Source organism: Gymnodraco acuticeps, unplaced genomic scaffold, assembly GCF_902827175.1.
Source record: "Gymnodraco acuticeps unplaced genomic scaffold, fGymAcu1.1, whole genome shotgun sequence".
Lineage (NCBI taxonomy): Eukaryota > Metazoa > Chordata > Actinopteri > Perciformes > Bathydraconidae > Gymnodraco > Gymnodraco acuticeps.
This window is the reverse complement of record NW_022989803.1, coordinates 1,425,034-1,445,389: the sequence shown is the minus strand read 5'-3', so window position 1 is coordinate 1,445,389 and position 20,356 is coordinate 1,425,034. Positions and strand designations below refer to the sequence as shown.

The following is a 20,356-nucleotide window of genomic DNA, read 5'->3' as shown; positions in this document are numbered from 1 at the left end:
TGTTATAGTTAACACATTTGTGTTGCACCTGTTTTAGACCATTGACGTTTTAGATTTGATCGTTTGGTATTTATGTTTAGATATTTTTTTCATGATCTACTTGCATTTGTTTTAACCTGACATCTGCTTTTCTACATACTTCCAACTGGCCACCACCACCCATACACATATTTTAACTAACTTACACATGTGAAAGAAGGCTGACAAAATCGCTCAAAAAAGTTTCGTTCAGGAACAGTGGTGTGCATACAATATCACAGGTATACTTTAAAAAAGGGGCATCCCTTGCATAAAGGGTTTATTTTTGGTTTATGCACCCAATGTCTCAGTATATGACTTTTGCCACAGCCACAACGGCAACGGCAGTGTCTGGCTGCGGGGTTGGGTTGGGCACAGTAGGTTAGGCAGGTTTGGAAAGTTTATTGTTGTTACATGAATGTAGTCATGTCAGCCAAATGACAAATATATTATAGATGGTGGTATTTGTACATCAAAGTAATTAACCAGGAGATGATTATTTGTTAAAAGTAAATACAGTTCAACAGGGCAATCAGATTGTGAAAGATTATAAGATATAATACCAAAAAAAAGCTGCTGTTTGTTTTGGCTAACTCAGTTAGGTGTTGATGTTATTAGATGACATATTTTTGAAGGATATTTTACTGTAAGATATACTAATAAAATGTGGGTCTACCTGTTTGTTACATTGCCACCAGTGTTTTATGTTATTGCCTCGTCATGAATCACCATGGACCAAATGTATTCCTCCCTTTAAACAAACAAATTAAAAAAACACTTACCATGTCCATTTTGTTTTGTTGCAATGTTTAATTCCCGCTTTTCAACTTCAAAAGTGAGCTTTGTTAATTATACGGATGTCCACGATTAAATAAACAGACACCTACCATACAGTCTACAAGAATTGCGTGTGAGTGTGTGTGCTTGTACATGTATGCAGATGCATGACATTTGTAAGTCATATTTCTTTTGCCATTATTTTATTTTCAAACTTAACATATTTAGTAGAAAACAAAAGATGTAATGCATACATTTGACCATCCCCAGCATTGAATAAAATGTCAACTGTGGACACAGAAATTACCAGCACATGATTATCTAAAACAGCTGGACAGATACATATGTGAGTTACTTTTTGAAATCATGATAAAATTGGATTTTACATTCCAATCTTTGACTGTTAAACTGTTATCACAATTCATTGTGATAATCACACAGTTGCCCTTTTCTGAGGCTCATTTTCTGTCTGAGCCAACTTGTCCAGCTGTGCCTTCAGATCACTTGCTTTAGGTCGCACCTCTGGCTTCTCATGCAGCATTTTCTTGATGATTAGGTTCTGCAAAAAACAACACCTTTAACTGAGATCTGTGCACAAACACTATTGTGTTGCCATGCTACAACATTTCAAACAAAAAAACTGAGATTGATATCTTGTCAAATACTTTTATTTGTTCTGCTTGTTATTAGTATAAACAGCAGCAGTTCTGTTTAACTCCCCCAGCTATAGAGATGGACAGCTGTTGTAACGGGGCAAACCTGTCTAAAAAAGTACTGCCTCATGTGGGAACTAATTTACTGCAGATAAGAATTGATAATAAGAACATTGTAATACCTCTTCTTGGAAGGCCTGTGAAAAGTCTGTCGGGAGAATCTGTTTTCTTGCATTTGTGAAAACCTGGTATTCATGCAGTGATAAAAGGATGAAAGAACATATTAGTTAGCCTGAATCAAACAAATAATTCAACAATTGAGTTGAATGTTGCATATAAATACAAGAAGAGAAAAGCTGACAAATTATGGTAACATTCTTGCGGCAAGTCTTTGTTTGTATACTTCACCTCTCCTCTTTCATGGCCAGAAGAGACTTTCCACAGGAGTTCCAAGTATATCAACCCCAGAGCAAATATGTCCACTTTTCGATCATATGTCTTCCCCACCTTTTGTGAAATAATAAAAACACAGAATTGCCTGATGTTATACTAATATAACTCATAGGGAAAGATTAGCAAGTCATGCTAGTGAAGTAAATTAAGTTTTGGCTTCAGGTTCTGTTTCATGGCTATGTTTGTCGACACACTTAATTCACAGTTTGTTGTATTGGCAATAAAGTTCTTACATATTTTACTTTCACCTTTAATACTATCAACTGGCTGCTATCTCAAAACTGTCACTGGTACTGGATTCATATTTAGTAAGATGTGTAATTTCTACTTTATCTTTCATATTTTTATGAATGACTTCTTTATTCATATTGAGCTACCTTTGGCTCTTTACCTGCTGTAACAAATGTACATTTCCCCTCTGTGGGATGAATAAAGGTATTCTGATTCAGATTTTTCATTGTACAGCTCTCACTGCCAACAGTAAGAAAAGTTTTGACTGGGCTAAATAAACAATAGAGCATAGAGTGGTGCAGTGATGTTTTATTTTCATAGGCCCATCCAAATGTGAGCATCGCAAGGGCTTCCTCAACAAAAGCAATGTGATTTTTGCTTAGTGTCACCTCCGCTTAGCTGAAGGAGGACTCATGTCGGCGTGATAAAGTCTAGTAGTTTATGTAGTCACTTTTTAGCAACCACCATCTCTATGACACATACAAGCTTTCAACCTTCACCAGTGGGGAAATTACTGATGTATTTTCTGTCGTAGAACAAAACGTAAACATATTTTCAGTTTGTGTTAACCACAGACCTGATTTCAGGAATCTTTGACATGTTCAAATAACTAATTTGCAGGTTTTAGTAGTCTTTCCTGCACCGCTCTATTGTGCTAGGCATATATAGTAATAGTTACTAAAGGTATAGTTGAACATAATTAGTCCACCTAATTAAAACCAGTCGAAGGACATATTTGTTAAAATGAATATAGAAGAATTAAGAGTTGTTGCCAGAATAGATCATCTCACTTGTTCAGGGGCCATGTAAGATTCGGTTCCTATGTTCTCTGTTCTGTCCATCAAAGCGTCATCATCTCTGGTGACCAGACCAAAGTCACCAATCTTCACTTCTTTATCATCCAGTCCAAACAGGATGTTGTCAGGCTTCACAGAAAGAAAAACAATTGAAACAAATGAACACATGAGGAAGAAAATTAGAAGCTTGAAAAACAGTACTTAAGGGCTAAACCAGCATTATATCTTTAACCACATGTGGGTCACATTCAGAAGAGGGTTCAATTTGATAAGATATCTTTAGGCTTCTGCTAATCATGAATGATCCCCTCAACATTCTTTATAATTCTTGTTGCATTTTGCTGTCTGATAGATTTTTCCCTTATCAAAGCAGAGAGTAAAAGATTGTATTACTTTTATTCTCATTCTAATTTAAATGACTATTCACATGTAATATTAGGTGAACTGAAGCTTCTAGCAAAAATAATGTCTTGTGCTTCGAGCATTTCGGGGGAGGATCTTGCCTAACAGTTTTAAAATAATCATGGTGTTATTGTTGTTGAGAGGCAAACCTAGTACCCTAGTATCTTTATGACTGGACTGCACAAGGATCACTGGTTTCCGAGAGAGGTCTGATTGTATAGAAGTTCATAGAAAAATGGGCCTGCTTCGCATTGATGTACTACCTCAGTAAATATATTTCTGATGACTTTATGGATTAGATTGCTAGTTTGAAGTCTTCTTCAACACAGAATGATGTTCATTTAGTAAATTATGACCCCATTTACAGCAGCATATGCTTTAGGGCCTGGTTTATTCTGACATTTTGGTCACCTAATAATGGCTTGTTATTCTACCAATTATTCTGTTACACTGCAGTCTGGTCTCACCTTTAGGTCTCTGTGGATGTGCCCCCTTGAGTGAATATATTCAACTCCACTGACTATTTGCTGAGCAATGCTTAGACTTTCTTGTCTTCTCTTTGTGTCTTGCGGAGACTGAGTGTTCTTCTCATCAATCCATTCCTTAAGTGTTTTCGTTTTGCATAACTCCATCTGAATATAAAGGAACTTTACAGATGGATCATCTGTAGACCTAGAAAGACAGAAGAATTTTTTTTATAAAAATACTCTCCTCTGACTTAAAAGGTAGAGTTGAATGTTATATAGGCCTATACAAAATTCAGAATATTGAATATAGCAGTAAAATACTATTTGAAATGATAAGATATAGTAATGAGCAATGTAAGGTCTCTTCTCTGTGTGTTGTAATCCGAGCTTCTCTGTTCTTTGGTTTATTGCTTGGATAGCTACGAGTGCCTGTTAGTACCTGTTATCTATGGACTTATGTATCCTCTGATAAAGGCGTCCCACTCCCAACCATACAGTCCTAACATGGAAGTGTTACACCCATCCTCCAGTTTCCCTCTTAAGGCCCTGACACACCAAGCAGTCACCAGAGAACTCGCCGATGCCGACGCCGACACAGACTGTTGCGTCGGCGTGTTCTCCTGCGTCTTGGCCATGTGTCGCACTGGAACACACCACAAATACCTCATTCACACCAACGCAACTCCGGTTCAAGCTCCGTGCTCGAGCTTTTCAGGTTCAGAACCGGTTCTTCGGTTTAGCTCCGGCTCTTTTCACACTGCCCAGAGTCCAACTGGTGCTGCGTCATTGCGTCATCGTTTGCGTCATGACGTAACCGTTTGCGTGCCTGCTTCATAAAGTCAAAGCGCGCGGAAACCCCTCACAGCTGACACAGACAACTACAACAATGGCCGATTGTGCTCCAGCTTCCTCTGTACCTCTTCGGAAGACCAGATTCCCAGTAGGTAGCTGGTCTCTTCAGTGGACCACTGCTGCTTCTGAAGTTTCTCCATCGTTGTGTACAAACTGGATAAAACGCCGGCTTTTTGTTGTTGTTCAGGAGTTGATCCCGCCCCTGCCCCCGCCTCGACGTAAGCGTGACGTATGTGGTGCTTTTGCTCTGGCCGGACAATTTTTTGGTGCTCGAAATGAACCGGATTCCGGAGCTAAGAGGCTGGTCCGCTGCGGTGTGAACAGGAAAAGCCGGTGCTTTTCAAGCTCCAGCTCCGAACCGGCCCTGAAACACCGTTGGTGTGAATGAGGTAATAGACTTCAGCCGAGCACGTACGAATTGCGCATGCGTGAGTGGCAATAACTCTCCTTTCCAGCAGGCGGCGGTAGTGTGTATTCATCATTCAAAAGAGGCAACAACCGGAAGACAGAGAAGAAGAACAGACTACGTGATATAAACAAACAACAAATAGCGTGTACGTTCAATTTTCACTCTCGTCCATCGAAAACATGTTTTGTGCGGCACTGGAGCTATCAGCCATTGGAGTGTTGCTTGTTGAAGACATTCTCAAGCAACCGTTTCGCTTCTCATGCACTGATTCGCTAGCTGAACAGCCAATCAGAGTGATTTCTCTGTCCAACTGCCTGTGGCCGACGCACGGCCGATTCATGAAAGGCCAAATAACGCGTGTCACGGCCGACGGTGCGGGACACACCAAATTGAGTTTGGGCGACAGGGCACGCTTCGTCGTCCGACTAATGAAAACGGCCGATTTCGGCCTGGTGTGTCAGGGCCTTAATGGTACCGTTAGCTCTGTCAGCACCTTTGCCGTAGTTTGTACTGCTAATAATGTTAGCACCATTAGCAGCTAGCCGTCGGCTCAACCATCCCCATGTCGAGAGCTGTGTTCAGGTATTCCTGGCCCTGACTCTGAATGAAATATATGTTTTAAATGCTATATATATATATATATATATTAGTGTTGCACGGTGTACCGATACTTGAAAGGTACCGTGATACCCTGCCGTTAAAAACGGTACGATTCCACCGTTTCATTAGTATCGGTACTTTAAGAATGACGGGGAAAAGTACTCCGGTGAGAAAGCGCCGTTTTAATAAGAGCCGTGTGTGTTCAGCGCTCTGCTTCCACTCCCTGCACTGCAGCCGTGCCTGCAGTGTTGCCAACTCCATAGTAAGGAAAGTAGCTATTGGCTGTGCGAAAAGTCGCCAGAAGTCGCTAAATGACGTCATCGCCTAATTTGCATATCATGTAATGGCGGCTGTAGGCAAAAAACGTTCCCAACCCTTCAAGGATCAAAACTTGAAACCACCGGAGTTAAATCCAGACGACAGTAGATTAGAAATCTCTTTGCCTTTTGAGTATGTTTTGGGGTTTTAACAAGACAGTTTGGCAGTATGCCCGTGTGTCATCTCCAATAAATGGCTTCAACCATCCTTTATACTCAGGGTTTTATTCCCACTCCTTTCTGTATTTTTGAGAATACAATTTAGACTGCCATGATGTTTAGCTTGTCACAGAGAGGCACACACAGTGGACGAGGTGATTGAGTGACTGAGGCTGTGTGAGGCAAAGCAAAGCAAAGGCAGTTATTTATTATAGTGTGAAAGTGAGTGAAGAAACATTTACATTCAACATTTAAATCCCGCTCAAAACCAGGACGGCTTGGCAGTTGGCGCATGCGCAATTCATTTGCAGTCTCGACGCGGGGGAGTGTGGTTGTCTCCTCTCTGCTCTGACTGCAGCAGCAGCTCTGCTGCGGCCAGGCAACTGTCAGTCTGAGCGCCTGTGAGTACTATGGGAGGGAGGCGGGGCTCACGGCAGCACCCGCGGCTCGTTAACTGCAGAACAATGTGAGTCTCCAAACACCAGAAAAGTCGCTAATAACACCATTATAAATCGCTAGATTAGTCGTTAGTCGCTTTTGACACAAATAAATCGCCGGAGGGTTTGGAAATCCGCCAAATTTAACGAGAAAATCGCCAAGTTGGCAACACTGCGTGCCTGCCCTGCAGTCCCGCCCCTCTCAAGCACGTTCTAAGTCCCTCCCCTCTCTCGTGCACGCGGCCACGCGCTAGCTGCCAGAGCATGTGAGAAAACGAGAAGCATGGCAGCAAGTGGGAGTGCAACTGCCGCTGCGCCTCGGCTTGTTGACAACAAAGACGCCATAAGCGAAATTTGGAAGTATTTTAGCTATATCTCTGACAGTGAGGGCAAGCCTACGGACACCACGAGGCCTGTCTGTGAGACATGTTTTAGATCCCTGCAAACCAAGGGAGCCAACACATCATGAACTTGGCTAAGCACTGATAACTGTCTAATATGGCTATCTTTTTAGCTAACTTACCAATGTGGCTAACATCTGCAATATACATTTTGTCAATAATTATTTATATTACTGTACTATTAAATGTTAATCAAATATAAAAAATATATATATTTTATAAAACAAAAAAGTTGTTTGAGATGATGCTTAATTTGATTTAATACGAATTATTGTCATTTATTTTGTTTATTGTTCTCATTGTTTAAAAGTTTGTGTTATGGTTATGGTTCTGGTGTGAAATAAAGCACAATAATTAATTACATTTAAGACTGTTTCCCTTTTTTTAAGAAAAGTATCGAAAAAGAATCGGAATCGCAATTCTTGACTTGGTATCGGTATCGAAACCAAAATGTTGGTATCGTGACAACACTAATATATATATATATATATATATCGCCTGTTTAAGGTTAGGACGTGGACATTACTGGGCACCGCTGTAACCACCAGCTGAGCTTCCAGCTGAAATGTCGTCTTGGTATCTTGTATCCTCGATCCAACAATTGAAGTATCTGATGACATTATGGTGGAGGAGGTCTGATAATGTCCCCACCTCTCGAAAAGCTTTCCTGATCCAAAGGAGAACAACCATGGAATCAGTAAACAAAATATTTACATACATACTGCATAATGCAAAGTTGAAACTTACTGCATACTTACTCGTCACTGCTTACAATCTTTACAGCATAATACTTCTCCTCTAGTTTACGCCTTGCTTTGTAAACCGAACCGTAGCCTCCAAAGCCAAGATACTCAATGGGATCAAAGTCTGAAGTAAACCTGTCGAGATCATCACTATTATTTAGGAAAAAAGGGTTCTTGATGGTAGATCAATAATTGGCAGAGAGATTTATTTTGACAGAATATACCTTGAAGGGGTGGATGTCTTCTTTTTGACAGCATGCTTAAAGGATAAGATAAAGACATAGATTCAACATTTTGAACTGTGCTCTGATTATGACGTTGTATTCTCTTTAATAATCACACAAATATTCTGTTGCCCTCTCCACATATAGAGTATTTAGAATATAGCTAATAATACCTGATCATTGGAAGAGTTTGATGAATCTGTGAATATTTCAGAGCCACTCGTACCCGAGGACATGCTTTGTGATGATTCAAGAGACTTCCTAGAGGAACATAATGAGAGGTATTGGTACAACTTTTTTAAGCAATAAGCTATACACTCAATAGTGATTCAATAATAGGCTAAATAAGTGCCTTACAGTGAAGTCGACAACCTGGATGGTGCACCATTTTCAGACCCTAAGGGCATCTACACAAAAAAAGCAGGTAATTGTTAGAATGTAGCATGTTCTATAAGATGATATATTTGAAGCCCTGTTGAAAGATCACATCAAATTATTTAATGTGATTTTCCCAACTGTCTGATTTGCTTTTACAATTCTGAGAAAACATACCTGGGCTCTGGAAGGGTTGGATGTATCTGTGAATTTGATTGAGCAACTTGTACTCGCTGACGTGCTTTGTGATGATGCCTCATGGGACTGCCTAGGGGAATACAAGGATAGACATGAGTACAGCTTTTTCTCTGTTATATCATGTTCCGCTCTAATCACACAATACCACCAAATTCCAACATGTATCCTCCATTTTTTCTTTGTTTATTTCCAATTCACGTGATTCAGGCGAGAATACATTCTTAGTAATTTAGAACGACACATCAGAGGATGCGCTGCAGGTACTTTCTAGCTGTGTTTCGCCGCAAAAAGTTAAACTATTCCAAACTTAAATATTTTTCAGACATTGCAGGACAAAGGCCCCACTTTGTCTCTCCCTGCTGAGAAGTCAAAGTGCCTTACAGTGGAGTTGATGATGATGATGATGGCGGTGCACCATCCTCCGACAGTGTTGATCTGACAGACACCTGAAATGCAAGGAAAAGGTGTGTTAAACATCATCTTGGGGGAAAAAGGCCATTGCCTTGAAAAAATAAAATAAAATGTAATTCCTCTAGCAGAAAAAAAAAATGTCTTGCTTGATTGTTTTATGCAAAGGTTTTTTAAAAATAAAAGCTGTACAGCGGCTGACTAAAGCACCAGGAAATATAAACTACCCTTGCGTGCCAGTTTAGTAGGTGTACCTTACTATAACTGTGTTAGGATTCATTCATTGTATCTGTGTGAACCTAATAAACTGTCAATTCAGTGTATATTTCATGGTGAAGTACATAAAATGAAATGCCTTGCTTGTATGTTTAATGTAAAGGGCTGACTTGTATATGGTCTCTGAGAGCATTAGGCTGCTTTCACAGCACCAGCAGTAAAAAGGCTCTGCACTGATGTTGCCGTTGTGTTTCTATAGCCGCATTCACACCGCGGGACTTTCCCTGGTACTTTGGTTCTTTAGTTCCGTTAGTACCAATAAGGGTAGTGCCGCCCCACCAGGAGGAAGAGTTCCCCTCGGCATCGGGCACCACCCGTAAATAGTTTTCAGCGATGCGCACAAAGTTAAAATGATTTAAACTATAACCTAATTTACTGTAAACCTTTTGACACACAACCAACCTGATGACAGCCGTATAAAATAAACTTAACTAACAGTTTTCACTGCAAAGATCTGTGCCCAACTTCACGGTGAGCAAAGAGAAAATTGTGAATGCAGCTTTAGGGAAATTAAACCACTACTTTTCTGCTTAACTACCCTTAGCTGCCAGTTAAGTACACCTTGCAATCACTGTTGTATTAAACTATTTTATAATATATATAATATTATATTGTGGAGTAGACCTATTACACTTCAATTGAGGATTTTTGAGGATTTAAAGAAGTACACAATATAAAATACCTTGCTGTCCCAGTCTGACTGCTCTTGAAGGGCAAACCAGGCCAGTTTAGCTGCATTTTGTTTGGCTTCCTTGTTAGTCCTTCCCTCAGCCACAGGATACTCCTTGCCGTTGATTGTTAATCTGTAGAAAAATCTGTGTTTTAAAAAAAAAATGTTGTTTAGAACAGGAAATCAATGAAGAGTTAGCATAGAGTGACTTTATTGTCTATTCAGGTTACAGAAGTTCAGGTTCATACTTACTGAAGCTTATGGTCTGGTCCGCGTCTTCTGTCTTCGATGAATGAAGGGCAGTGTTTTTTTTTCTGACAGTAGTGGTCAACCAATCCAATGAAATTCTGTTCAGAGCTGTTGTCCTGAGAGTTGACACTGAGGCTTCTTGTCTTATTACTGTAATAAACAAGAGACATTTAACACAGATGAAGACATGAAAATAAAACATTGCACTGGCTTTGTGATTTACTCACCAGATATCAGAATCATTTTGATTTGGTTCCTGCTATTGTTGAGCTGATGTAGGGTTGTAATTCTCAACTGTAGTCTGGAGAACAAAAAAAGTATGTCACACCCTACAGCAGATGTTTAGGCCTATGATTGGTATTTTACCTTTAATAGTAAGGGCTTGTTAAAAATAGAGGACGGAAAATATTACTGTCGCAACTCATACCTGATGTGCGCCCTCTGACAAGTCTCTCAGGGCATTTTTAGCAGCATCTTGCTTGGCTTCCTTTTTCGTCTTCCCCACACCTTCAGGATAGTCTTTACCATTCAGGACTACCCTCTGGGTGAATCTGTAGAGCAGAGGTGCCCAGTACGTCGACCGCGGGCGACCTGTCGACCGCGGGGGCAATGCTGGTAGATCGCGAGTCATTCATAAAAAAAAAATCCTGTTCCGTTAAAATAGACAAAACAGGTTTTGATCCCTCCTCCCTTGGCCTCCCTGCCACTTAATTCAGGAGTTTACTTGATTGACAGAAAAAGCGACCTATCGCTTTCCAGTCTGTTAACCCAGAATGCAAAGCGATACAAAATCAGTCAAGTGCCGGGAAAACTCAAATTAAGTTAAAGAGACAAACAAGAGACAAACAACAAAATGAGTGCGGGACCGAGCAAGAAGCTAAAGACATACCACTTCCACCCAGAATGGGAGGAAGAATATTGTTTTGTGATGTCACATTCAAAGGTTATTTGCCTTATTTGTAAAGCAAGCGTCGCTCTGCCAAAGAAAGGTAACGTGGAGAGGCATTATCGGAGTGTTCACAAGGCATATGACAGCGACTTCCCTCCGAGTAGCGAGTTGAGAAAGAGAGAGGTCATGTATTATTGCTACACAAACATTATCTCGCAGTCTTAGTGTCGCCAACTCGTTTCTAACATGCAAAAAGACAAACAAATGTCGGTGTATTTTCGATCTTTCCAATCGAGACGAGATCTCTCTCCCCAGTCTGTGCGCGAGGGGGCGGGGCAGTTTACACACACGCGGCTGCTACAAGCAGCAACACACGGAGGAGATGGCGGAGAGAAGCGCTCCAAGGTGTGGTTAAATGTTACCCGTCTTGAGGTGGACAATGCTCGTTGCCAAGAGAGTTCAGCATGTGAGGGCGGTAACACGAGCAATGTGTCTAAACATTTAGCAAAAGTGCTCCACATTCAGACGGAGGAATGCACCGGGTTCGACTGTCTTTCTAGCAGCTCTGCAGCCCCATCCACGAGTAACGTTTCCACGTCAGGTGTTATGTATGCTAGCAGCAACACACGCAGTTAACTCAATGATTCAAACATGGGTTAATGATAGAGGTAACAGATTTACTCTTTATTTTGTTAAAGTTTCAGCTATTCTGTTTACAGATCTGTCATCAGATTATTTAATACGATTTGTTAAAACATTGTTGTTTCTTTTGATGTGAAATATTATTTATTTAATTAAATAAAATAAAAAATAAATTAAATAAAAAGCAATGTTAGTTTTGTTCACAATTTGTTAATTTAATAATATATGTATTTTTGAATCAAGTATTCATCTTTATTGTCTTCATTGTTAGTTTCCACATGCCTAAAACAACCTCAAGCTAAATCTAAAAGTTGATGGCTAAATAAGAGGGTTTGAGAAATTGTGCAAGGCATACAGTAATAGTCCGAATAGTCGATTAGTCGTTTCATTAATCGATAGATTAATCGATTATCAAATTAGTCGTTTGTTGCAGCCCTATTGTAGTTATCCCATGTATACATAAAACGTGTTATTCAGCAACCCTTGCAATTTGGGATTTTATTTTTGGTTGGTAGACCTCGGTGAGCTGGTCATTTCAAAAGTAGCTCACCAGCCCAAAAAGTGTGGGCACCCCTGCTGTAGAGCAATTGTCAAAAATTATGTTATTCAGGCAGACCTGAAATAATGTTTGTGGGGTTGGGGTGCATTCAATCATTGATTCTGCACACTATAGTAGTAAGCCTCTAACCATCCATGTTGTAAATTGTGAGCAATCATTTATGCCTAATTTACTCTATACTCCTTTAAACCCCATAACAAATATGGGCGACTGCTTTAAAATGATCTAAATTGAATTGGCTACTATCAGGAAAATTACTCCAGGGAAATACAGTCAATTACAAATATATATAAAAACATATTATGTATACTGTATACGTCCTTATATAGGCCTACTGCTCTTTTTAATTTACATGTTGCCCCTGGGACAAACTGAGGAGCCATAACATCAACTTCCACACATATGCCGATGACACACAGATTTACTTCCAAACGGCCCCGGATAAACATATGGCACTTTCAAAAGTCTCAAGATGTTATTCTATCTATATGGCGGTGATTTTACCAATGTAGACCAACCCAAACGTAGTGCATTCACACCTAATAGTCCGTTTTCTGGTGCGCACCAGACGACAGTTTGTTACATTGTTTCATTTTTCAGAAGGTTCGGTTTGCGTTCACATGGGCAAAACTCAAACGGACTATAAACTTTAAACACAAGTCATATGCACGGAAATGCCGTTCAACCATTGGTCAGACATTAAGGGGGTAAAAACGCAAATCCTGGCAATTTCTACCGAAGCCTCCGCCATGGAGCATCGGCACTTTCGGCAGGTTAATCTCATGCTGCTGTTAATCTGGAGATCAACAGACAGATTATATAATCAGACAACGTCCGTTAAAAAACATTATAACACATATAATGAGAGACGTTCTGCAGTAAGGAGGGGCGTTTCACCGACGACAGGTGTTCTTACTTTTATGTAGGCCTAGCTGACGGAGAATTTTTACTTTACACGACACTGTTCAACATTCTGCTTCACTCTTTAACTAAACAACCAACCGCGGATGTCTTGAAAGACTCTTTCGCTAAAGATTTTTGCAGACATGAAGTTTAGCGCAAATTCAAGAAGGAAGACCATACCCCTGGTGTTACACGTCACTGCAAGCTCCTCTCCCATTAAGTAATCAGGGGCGGTACTCCCCAGCTAGCAATCATTGCACCTGCTAAACCCTTTAAATCTGCTCTTCCCTCTCTGTCACTTGTCATTTCAGGTGTCAACGCACAAGTGTACGCGTCACTGTGTTCATGGTTAAGCCAAGCAGCAGCAGGGCTTCGGCCCAGCTGAGGGCTTCGTTCCAGCTCCAGGCATTTATCATCAGCTCCGCAGTATCGCGGATTAAGCTACAGGCTGCGTTCCCCAGCCGGCCGTCCCGCAAGCCCGGACGCGGGAGGAAAAGACAAGGAAATCTGGCTCCATGGAAGCTCCTCCGGCCTAATGGGAATGGCTACTTCACGCAAACAACTGACGTACGCTTCAGTCTCTTGAGAAGGCATCACTGGCATCAGGGCCGCCTAATGCAGCGCTTCCGGCTTCACGCGGAACGGGTCCTCATCACATGCGGAGTTTTACCCATTCTGGCTTCAACTACAACCCCTCCTGCAGGCAGGCAGGCAGGGCATTGCTACCACTAGTCAGGGTTAAGGTGAGCTTCAGGCAGTGTTGGGGGTAACGTGCTACCGTATGGAGCTTCAGTAACGTATTACTTGCATTACTAATGCAGTCGGGTAATTACTCATTACAATGCTCAGTAACTAAACGCAGGTTCAAGCTTCAACACAGCGTTTCCTGAAATGAATGGCGTTCGTAGGGCTTCTTTTCCTCAATGGACAAGTCGCTGCACATTATCCTGTTTATGACACGACCAGATACTAAATAAATTAGGAATTCACTCCCAATATTAATTTAATGATTATTGACTAAATGATCGGTTTTCTCTTTTTCTTCGCCACTAAGAATATTCCGTTTCTTGGTGCACCAACGGCTAGATCTGCGACAACAACATCTCCTGGGCAGCAAGGCAAGTTTATTTATATAGCACTTTTCAATACAAGGCAATTCAAATTGCTTTAAAAAATGAAAGACAGTAAGAAATGGCATTTAAAATCAGTCACTTAAAAGGAAGCTAATAAAATAAACATTAAAAGAAAAAGTACATGGATCAAAGTTACAGTGCAGTCTAAGATATGAATAGTTCAATTAAAAGCAGCGACAAAAGAAAGTCTTCAGCCTGGATTTAAAAGTAGTCAGAGTTGCAGCGACTAAGGGTGCAACAACTAAATCGACTAATCGATCAAATCGATTACCAAATTAGTTGCAACTAATTCAGTCGTCGATTCATTGTGACGTCAGCAGTTTGTTTACGTGCGTAAGCTCCAACGTTATTGGTCTTCTTATCAGTACCGGAGACATTTATAAATATACGTCATGTTTATTGCTACAAAAACATTATATCGCAGTCTAGTGTCACAACTCGTTCTAATATGCAAAGGACAAACAAATGCGCCTATGATGTATTTTCGATCAGATGAGATCTCTCTCCCCCATCGCGACGGGGCGGGGCAGTTTACACACACAGCTGCTACATGCAGCGGAGTACACTGCGAAGGTGGCGGAGAGAACGCGCTCCGAGGCGTGGTTAAACTTCACCCTCTTCGATGTGGAGAATGCTCGTTGCCAAAGTGCAATAGAGTTTATCATGTAAGGGCGTAACACGAGCACTTTGTCTAAACATTTAGCAAAAGTGCTCTACATCCAGACGGAGGAATGCACCGGGTTCCACTGTCTTTCTAGCAGCTCCGTAGCTCCATTCACGAGTAACGTTCCCACGTCAGATGTTATGTATGCTAGCAGCAACACACAGAGTAACTACATTATACAAACTGGGTTAATGATTAGAGGTAACTGAATATTTATTAGTTTCAATTTCAGCTTTCCTGTTTACAGCCTGTCGACAGATTATTTAATACGATTCGGTAAATGCTCAGGGCAATCTCGATGACAAGGTCAATGTTCCCCCCTTTCTACGCACGGAGATAATGTAATCTAATAGCGTGCAGGCCAAGGCTGGCTCTTCAAAGCAGATATTACGACGCGCTTTAATGTTCCCATCATCGTTCAGCAGAACTCTTTCAGCCTTAAGTCAAGTAGGAGAAACTACGCGTGCACCGGCTATTCAGGTAATAATATTAATAGCGTCTCTCCCCAGTTCAAATCACCCACTGCTCAGGGAGATCTCCTAATGCGTTGCCTTCACGCATCTAGCGTTCAAATACAACATTACTAAACTACAACTCTGCTCAACTGGGAAAAGAGAAGAAGAAACAAGAAGAAACAGAAGAGACTCCTCCAGGAGCACAGCGTTCCTAATCATGAGGAACTACAGGCCCAGTCTCACACCGGAGTTCCTAGCCATCACATCAAGCTCATGGTATTATCGTTCCTCTAACCAACTGCGTGCATCCACATAAACGTCTTCAACGACAGTTGCTCTTCCTCACCGGGCAACCGTACTTTGCATGCGGATTCTTCGGCACGCATCATCTCCCGTTTCCTGGACGTAGCATCCGCCGGCCTCACGACGACCGTGTTTTCCCCGACTTAAGGACGTGCACTGCACATCCTCCGTTTTGGGGGGGATATCTGCATGAGATCATTCAGATTTCCACTATTTCTACACATTTATTATCACACTTGCTGCATCTAACACTAGCGTCCCTTCATCATCCTCACTTCAGATGATAGAAGACAGTCTTAATCACTCAATCAGCTCATCAGCATCTATGACTCATCCCGGCACACTTAAAGCTAATGAAGATATACTATATCATGGGTCATGTCTCAGTATTTAACTAAGTGTACGTCTTTTCTGCGTGCATCCTGCACTTCATTCATATTCTCGGGTTCATGCTCACTTGGCTCGTGGTAAACCAGGTTACGATATTCATGCATCACCGTACTCAAGCTAACAGCTCTCGGGCATTATATCGTCTACATCTCCCTCTTCACCGGACATCGGCTCGTGCCGCCAATCAAGATCTCTTCAGTTTACCTATGGTAAATATGCATATAACTGGTGGTGGCGTCTAATAGCATATCAGGGCTTTCGTTCAGACAGGTGCAGCCATTCAAGGCATATCTCCCTCCTCCCTGCCAACTCGGACGGTGGTCCTCCTCCGCCTTCATATCCCACATTCGCCCGGACATCCGTGCGTGCTGGCTATCCAAGGTCCGAACACTAAACGGTATTTATACATACAACTGGTGGTGGTCTTAGCAAGTCAGCATATTTACGTGTCACCGTGTTCATGTCAAACACTTCATATCGTCGTGACCTTCAGGTTCGCTCGTATTGAATCCTGCCGCGCAGGTTGCGGCCAGTGGGTCCGCATTATGTTTAAACCCTGCACGTGCAGGGCGAGTAGGTCAGTGTCATGTTTAACCCTGTGTGTACAGGTTGCGGCCTATGGTTTAGCATTTGTTTAACCCTGCGTGTGCAGGTTGCGGCCTATGGGTCAGCATTTGTTTAACCCTGTGTGTGCAGGTTGCGGCCTATGGGTCAGCATTTGTTTAACCCTGTGTGTGCAGGTTGCGGCCTATGGGTCAGCATTTGTTTAACCCTGGGTGTACAGGTTGCGGCCTATGGGTCAGCATTTCGTTTAACCCTGTGTGTACAGGTTGCGGCCAGCGGGTCAGCGTCATGTTTAACCCTGCGCGTGCAGGTTGCGGCCGGTGGGTCAGCGTCATGTTTAACCCTGCGCGTGCAGGTTGCGGCCAGCATCGTCTAATCCAACATGCAGGCGCTAAGCATGGTTGGCGTTCACATTAACCCTACAGTTATTCCGACATCTCATCATGTCCCCGTGTTATCTCATTTCATCCACAGAGCTCCTCATCAGCCAGCAAGGTAAGAAATGCTTCACATCTCAGCACTTCTCACTTCTCTTCTCTTTGGGGGTTCATCGGAGCGGTTTTCCCCTCCCGAATGATTATCCTACAAACCGGGGCCTAATCTCCAAACATCAGTTGATTCATTGTTGTAATCTGTCATCATAATTTTCTATACCACGTGTCCGGTATTAAACATGTATTTCATACATCACGTCTCATGATTGAAATGAAGCTTAGTTCAAGAAGGAAGACCATACCCCTGGTGTTACACGTCACTGCAAGCTCCTCTCCCATTAAGTAATCAGGGGCGGTACTCCCCAGCTAGCAATCATTGCACCTGCTAAACCCTTTAAATCTGCTCTTCCCTCTCTGTCAGTTGTCATTTCAGGTGTCAACGCACAACCCGCCTCCACCCCTTCGCCTCCTGTCTCCTAATTCAGGGCCAAGCTAATCCTTCTTCCTCCAGACCAGACCGAACCATTATCACCACCACCAGTGTCTAGACCCCGGGGGGTTCATCGGAGCGGTTTTCCCCTCCCGAATGATTATCCTACAAACCGGGGCCTAATCTCCAAACATCAGTTGATTCATTGTTGTAATCTGTCATCATAATTTTCTATACCACGTGTCCGGTATTAAACATGTATTTCATACATCACGTCTCTCATGATTGAAATCCGCGTTCTTGTGACACGTAAATACTACGCTACCTATGTTTTGGTGCGGACTGCGTTCAGACCAGCAATGAACCGCTCCAGAGTTCGCAAGCAAGCGCTCCGAGACCACCTATTTTAGCGGACCAGAGTCCGGTTGTTTAGTTCACTTAAGAGGTCTCGGATTGTGTTCACACCGACCCATATGAACTGCACCAAGCGGCTAAACGCACCAGGGTTCGATTCAACCGGACTATACAAGACAGGTGTGAACGCACCCTCTTTAAGGAGTTTTTTTTCTTTGAGAAGTCCAATAACCTTGATATTGAACCACTACCGTTCCGACAGAATAATATAGCTACACAGGAAGACTTAAGCATAACTCACGGGTAACAGAAATGTTATTAAACTTACTGTTTATTGCGGTCTGGGCCACCATAGCCAAGATCCTCATATTGAAGTAAAAGCTTTTTTTTCTCTGCGTACTCATTCAGTCTGGAAACAGCACTTACACTTTCCATCTTAAATTATGTCAGAATTCGATCCTAAATTACATAAAACGATAAGATCGAAGTACACCTCTCACAGTAGCTCTTTGGTTTCCCATTTTTGTTCTATTCTTGCTGCAGTATGTATCCTGCATAATATCCTTGATGCTTTGATTCAGCTGACTTTGGATACAGCTGAGTTTCGATTTCCTCGTTTTACAGTAAACGTCATAACGTTACGTGGCTTGACAATACTGATACATGAATCCAGCCAAAAACAACACCTACACTGTTATATGTATATTTATTATATATTAAATGTGTGTGGCACCTGATTTAGGTAGGCTACATTGACGTTTTGGATTTGATCGTTTGTTTATTATGTTTAGATATTTTATTTCGTTATAGCCTACATCTCATTGCATTTATTCTAACCTGACATCTGCCATCCTACATACTTTACTCTTAAATTAATGTCCATTGATTTATTGAATGTCACTGTTTTATAAATACACCAAAAACCCCAAACTTGGCACCACTCGTAAAAAATGTTTTAACCTAACTTACACAAGACATTTGAACCTAACTTACACACCCTATCTTACACAATACCTTTTAACCTAACTTACACAAGACCGCTGACACAATCCCTTACACACAGGGTTTATTGTTGGTTTATGCACCCACTGTCTCAGTATATGACTTTTGCCACAGCCACAACGGCCATGCCCAGTACCTGGCTGTGGGGTTGGGCACAGGTTAGGCAGGTTTGGAAAGTTTCTTGTTACATGAATGTAGTCATGTCAGCCGAATGACACATATATAGATGGTGCTTAAATGTGTGTGTGCGATTGTAATGTTAACACTTTTATTGGCAAGGCTTTGATTTTTAATGTGCAACTCTAAGGAACCTACTTGGGCCAGTGTGAAATAATTTGGTGGAGCATAGGTGCAGCTTTTCCTAAACTAATATGTGTGTAATTGTAATTAATTATAGAAATGCCAGGTTCAAATCCTGGTGGGAGCTTTACAATGCTGACTTGACCAAGTTACCATCTTGGTAGTAGTGACAATTCTCCAACCATGGAGAACATTTCAGTACATGCAGCTAACACAACAACTCAATACAGTTTACTTAGCACTGAAAAAAGGTCACCGGGACCTCGATAGTATGCTAGGTAGTTGATTGTGATAATAGCCTCTGACCTATGACGTTCAAGTTTAACATGTAAACAACATAAAAGGAACGTGCTACTTATTGCACGAAATACCCACATAAAGACCCCTTTCACACACATTGGTCCTAGGGATGAGTCCACATAACCATTCCTGCTACATCTCAAATCATGATGATATTAGAGCCCTTGAAATGTGTCAGAACAATCAAACACGTGGAGATTGATTGATTGATTGAAAAGTTTATTAACAGCTTGTATATTGGGTACAGTACAGTACAGCTCAAAACATACAATTGTTAAGGGGATGCAGACCAGAGAAAGACTTTCGTCTTGTTTACATCAGGGTCCCCCATTTCCAATTCATCACGTCATTTAAGACATATAAGACATATTTGACATACAGATGGCTTATTTACAATTTACATACAGGTGGTTTTTTACATACAGATTGCTTATTTACAATTTTCATTTTAGATTTCGTTCTAATACATCCTAACCGGACATTTAAGACATACCAAGTCTACAGATATACAGTTAGTAACAGAGTCTAAAATGCGAGTATATACATAGATTGGGGGGGGGGGGAAGCTGTCCATTGAACGACAGGTTGAGATTTGTACCATTACCGGGGCCAGTTTTGCAATGCTCTCCCCCGAAGGTGCTCTTTAAGAGGTTTTGAAGGTAAGTATAGTTTTACTTTCCTTTACAGTTGTGGGAAGAGCGTTCCACCTTGATGTGGCATAATTGCGAAACGTGTATTCCCCCTTTTTTGTGCCAAATCTGGGTTTCACATGATTTGTGGAGCTCCCTCTGGTGTTATGATCATGGTATTCCTTGGCCTTTGGGAAGAATTTTGACATGTACATGGGTACCATAGAGGTGTAGTGGATCTTGTAGACCAGGCCCATTGCAAGTAGCTGTACTCTGTCGTCTACTCTAA

General features: G+C 41.6%; 1 protein-coding gene across 1 annotated transcript; it reads right to left on the bottom strand.

Moving 5' to 3' along the window:
* Positions 1–808: 808 nt before the first annotated feature.
* On the bottom strand, positions 809–18,687 carry LOC117552924 (interferon-induced, double-stranded RNA-activated protein kinase-like). The gene is given in 17 exon segments (XM_034226612.1): positions 809–1,354; positions 1,631–1,693; positions 1,857–1,955; positions 2,924–3,058; positions 3,799–4,003; positions 7,500–7,640; positions 7,732–7,851; positions 7,941–7,975; positions 8,114–8,201; positions 8,298–8,347; positions 8,493–8,583; positions 8,895–8,959; positions 9,880–10,012; positions 10,120–10,266; positions 10,344–10,417; positions 10,544–10,733; positions 18,674–18,687. Coding segments are annotated over 17 exon segments (1,776 nt in total). The 3' UTR covers positions 809–1,228.
* Positions 18,688–20,356: the final 1,669 nt, after the last annotated feature.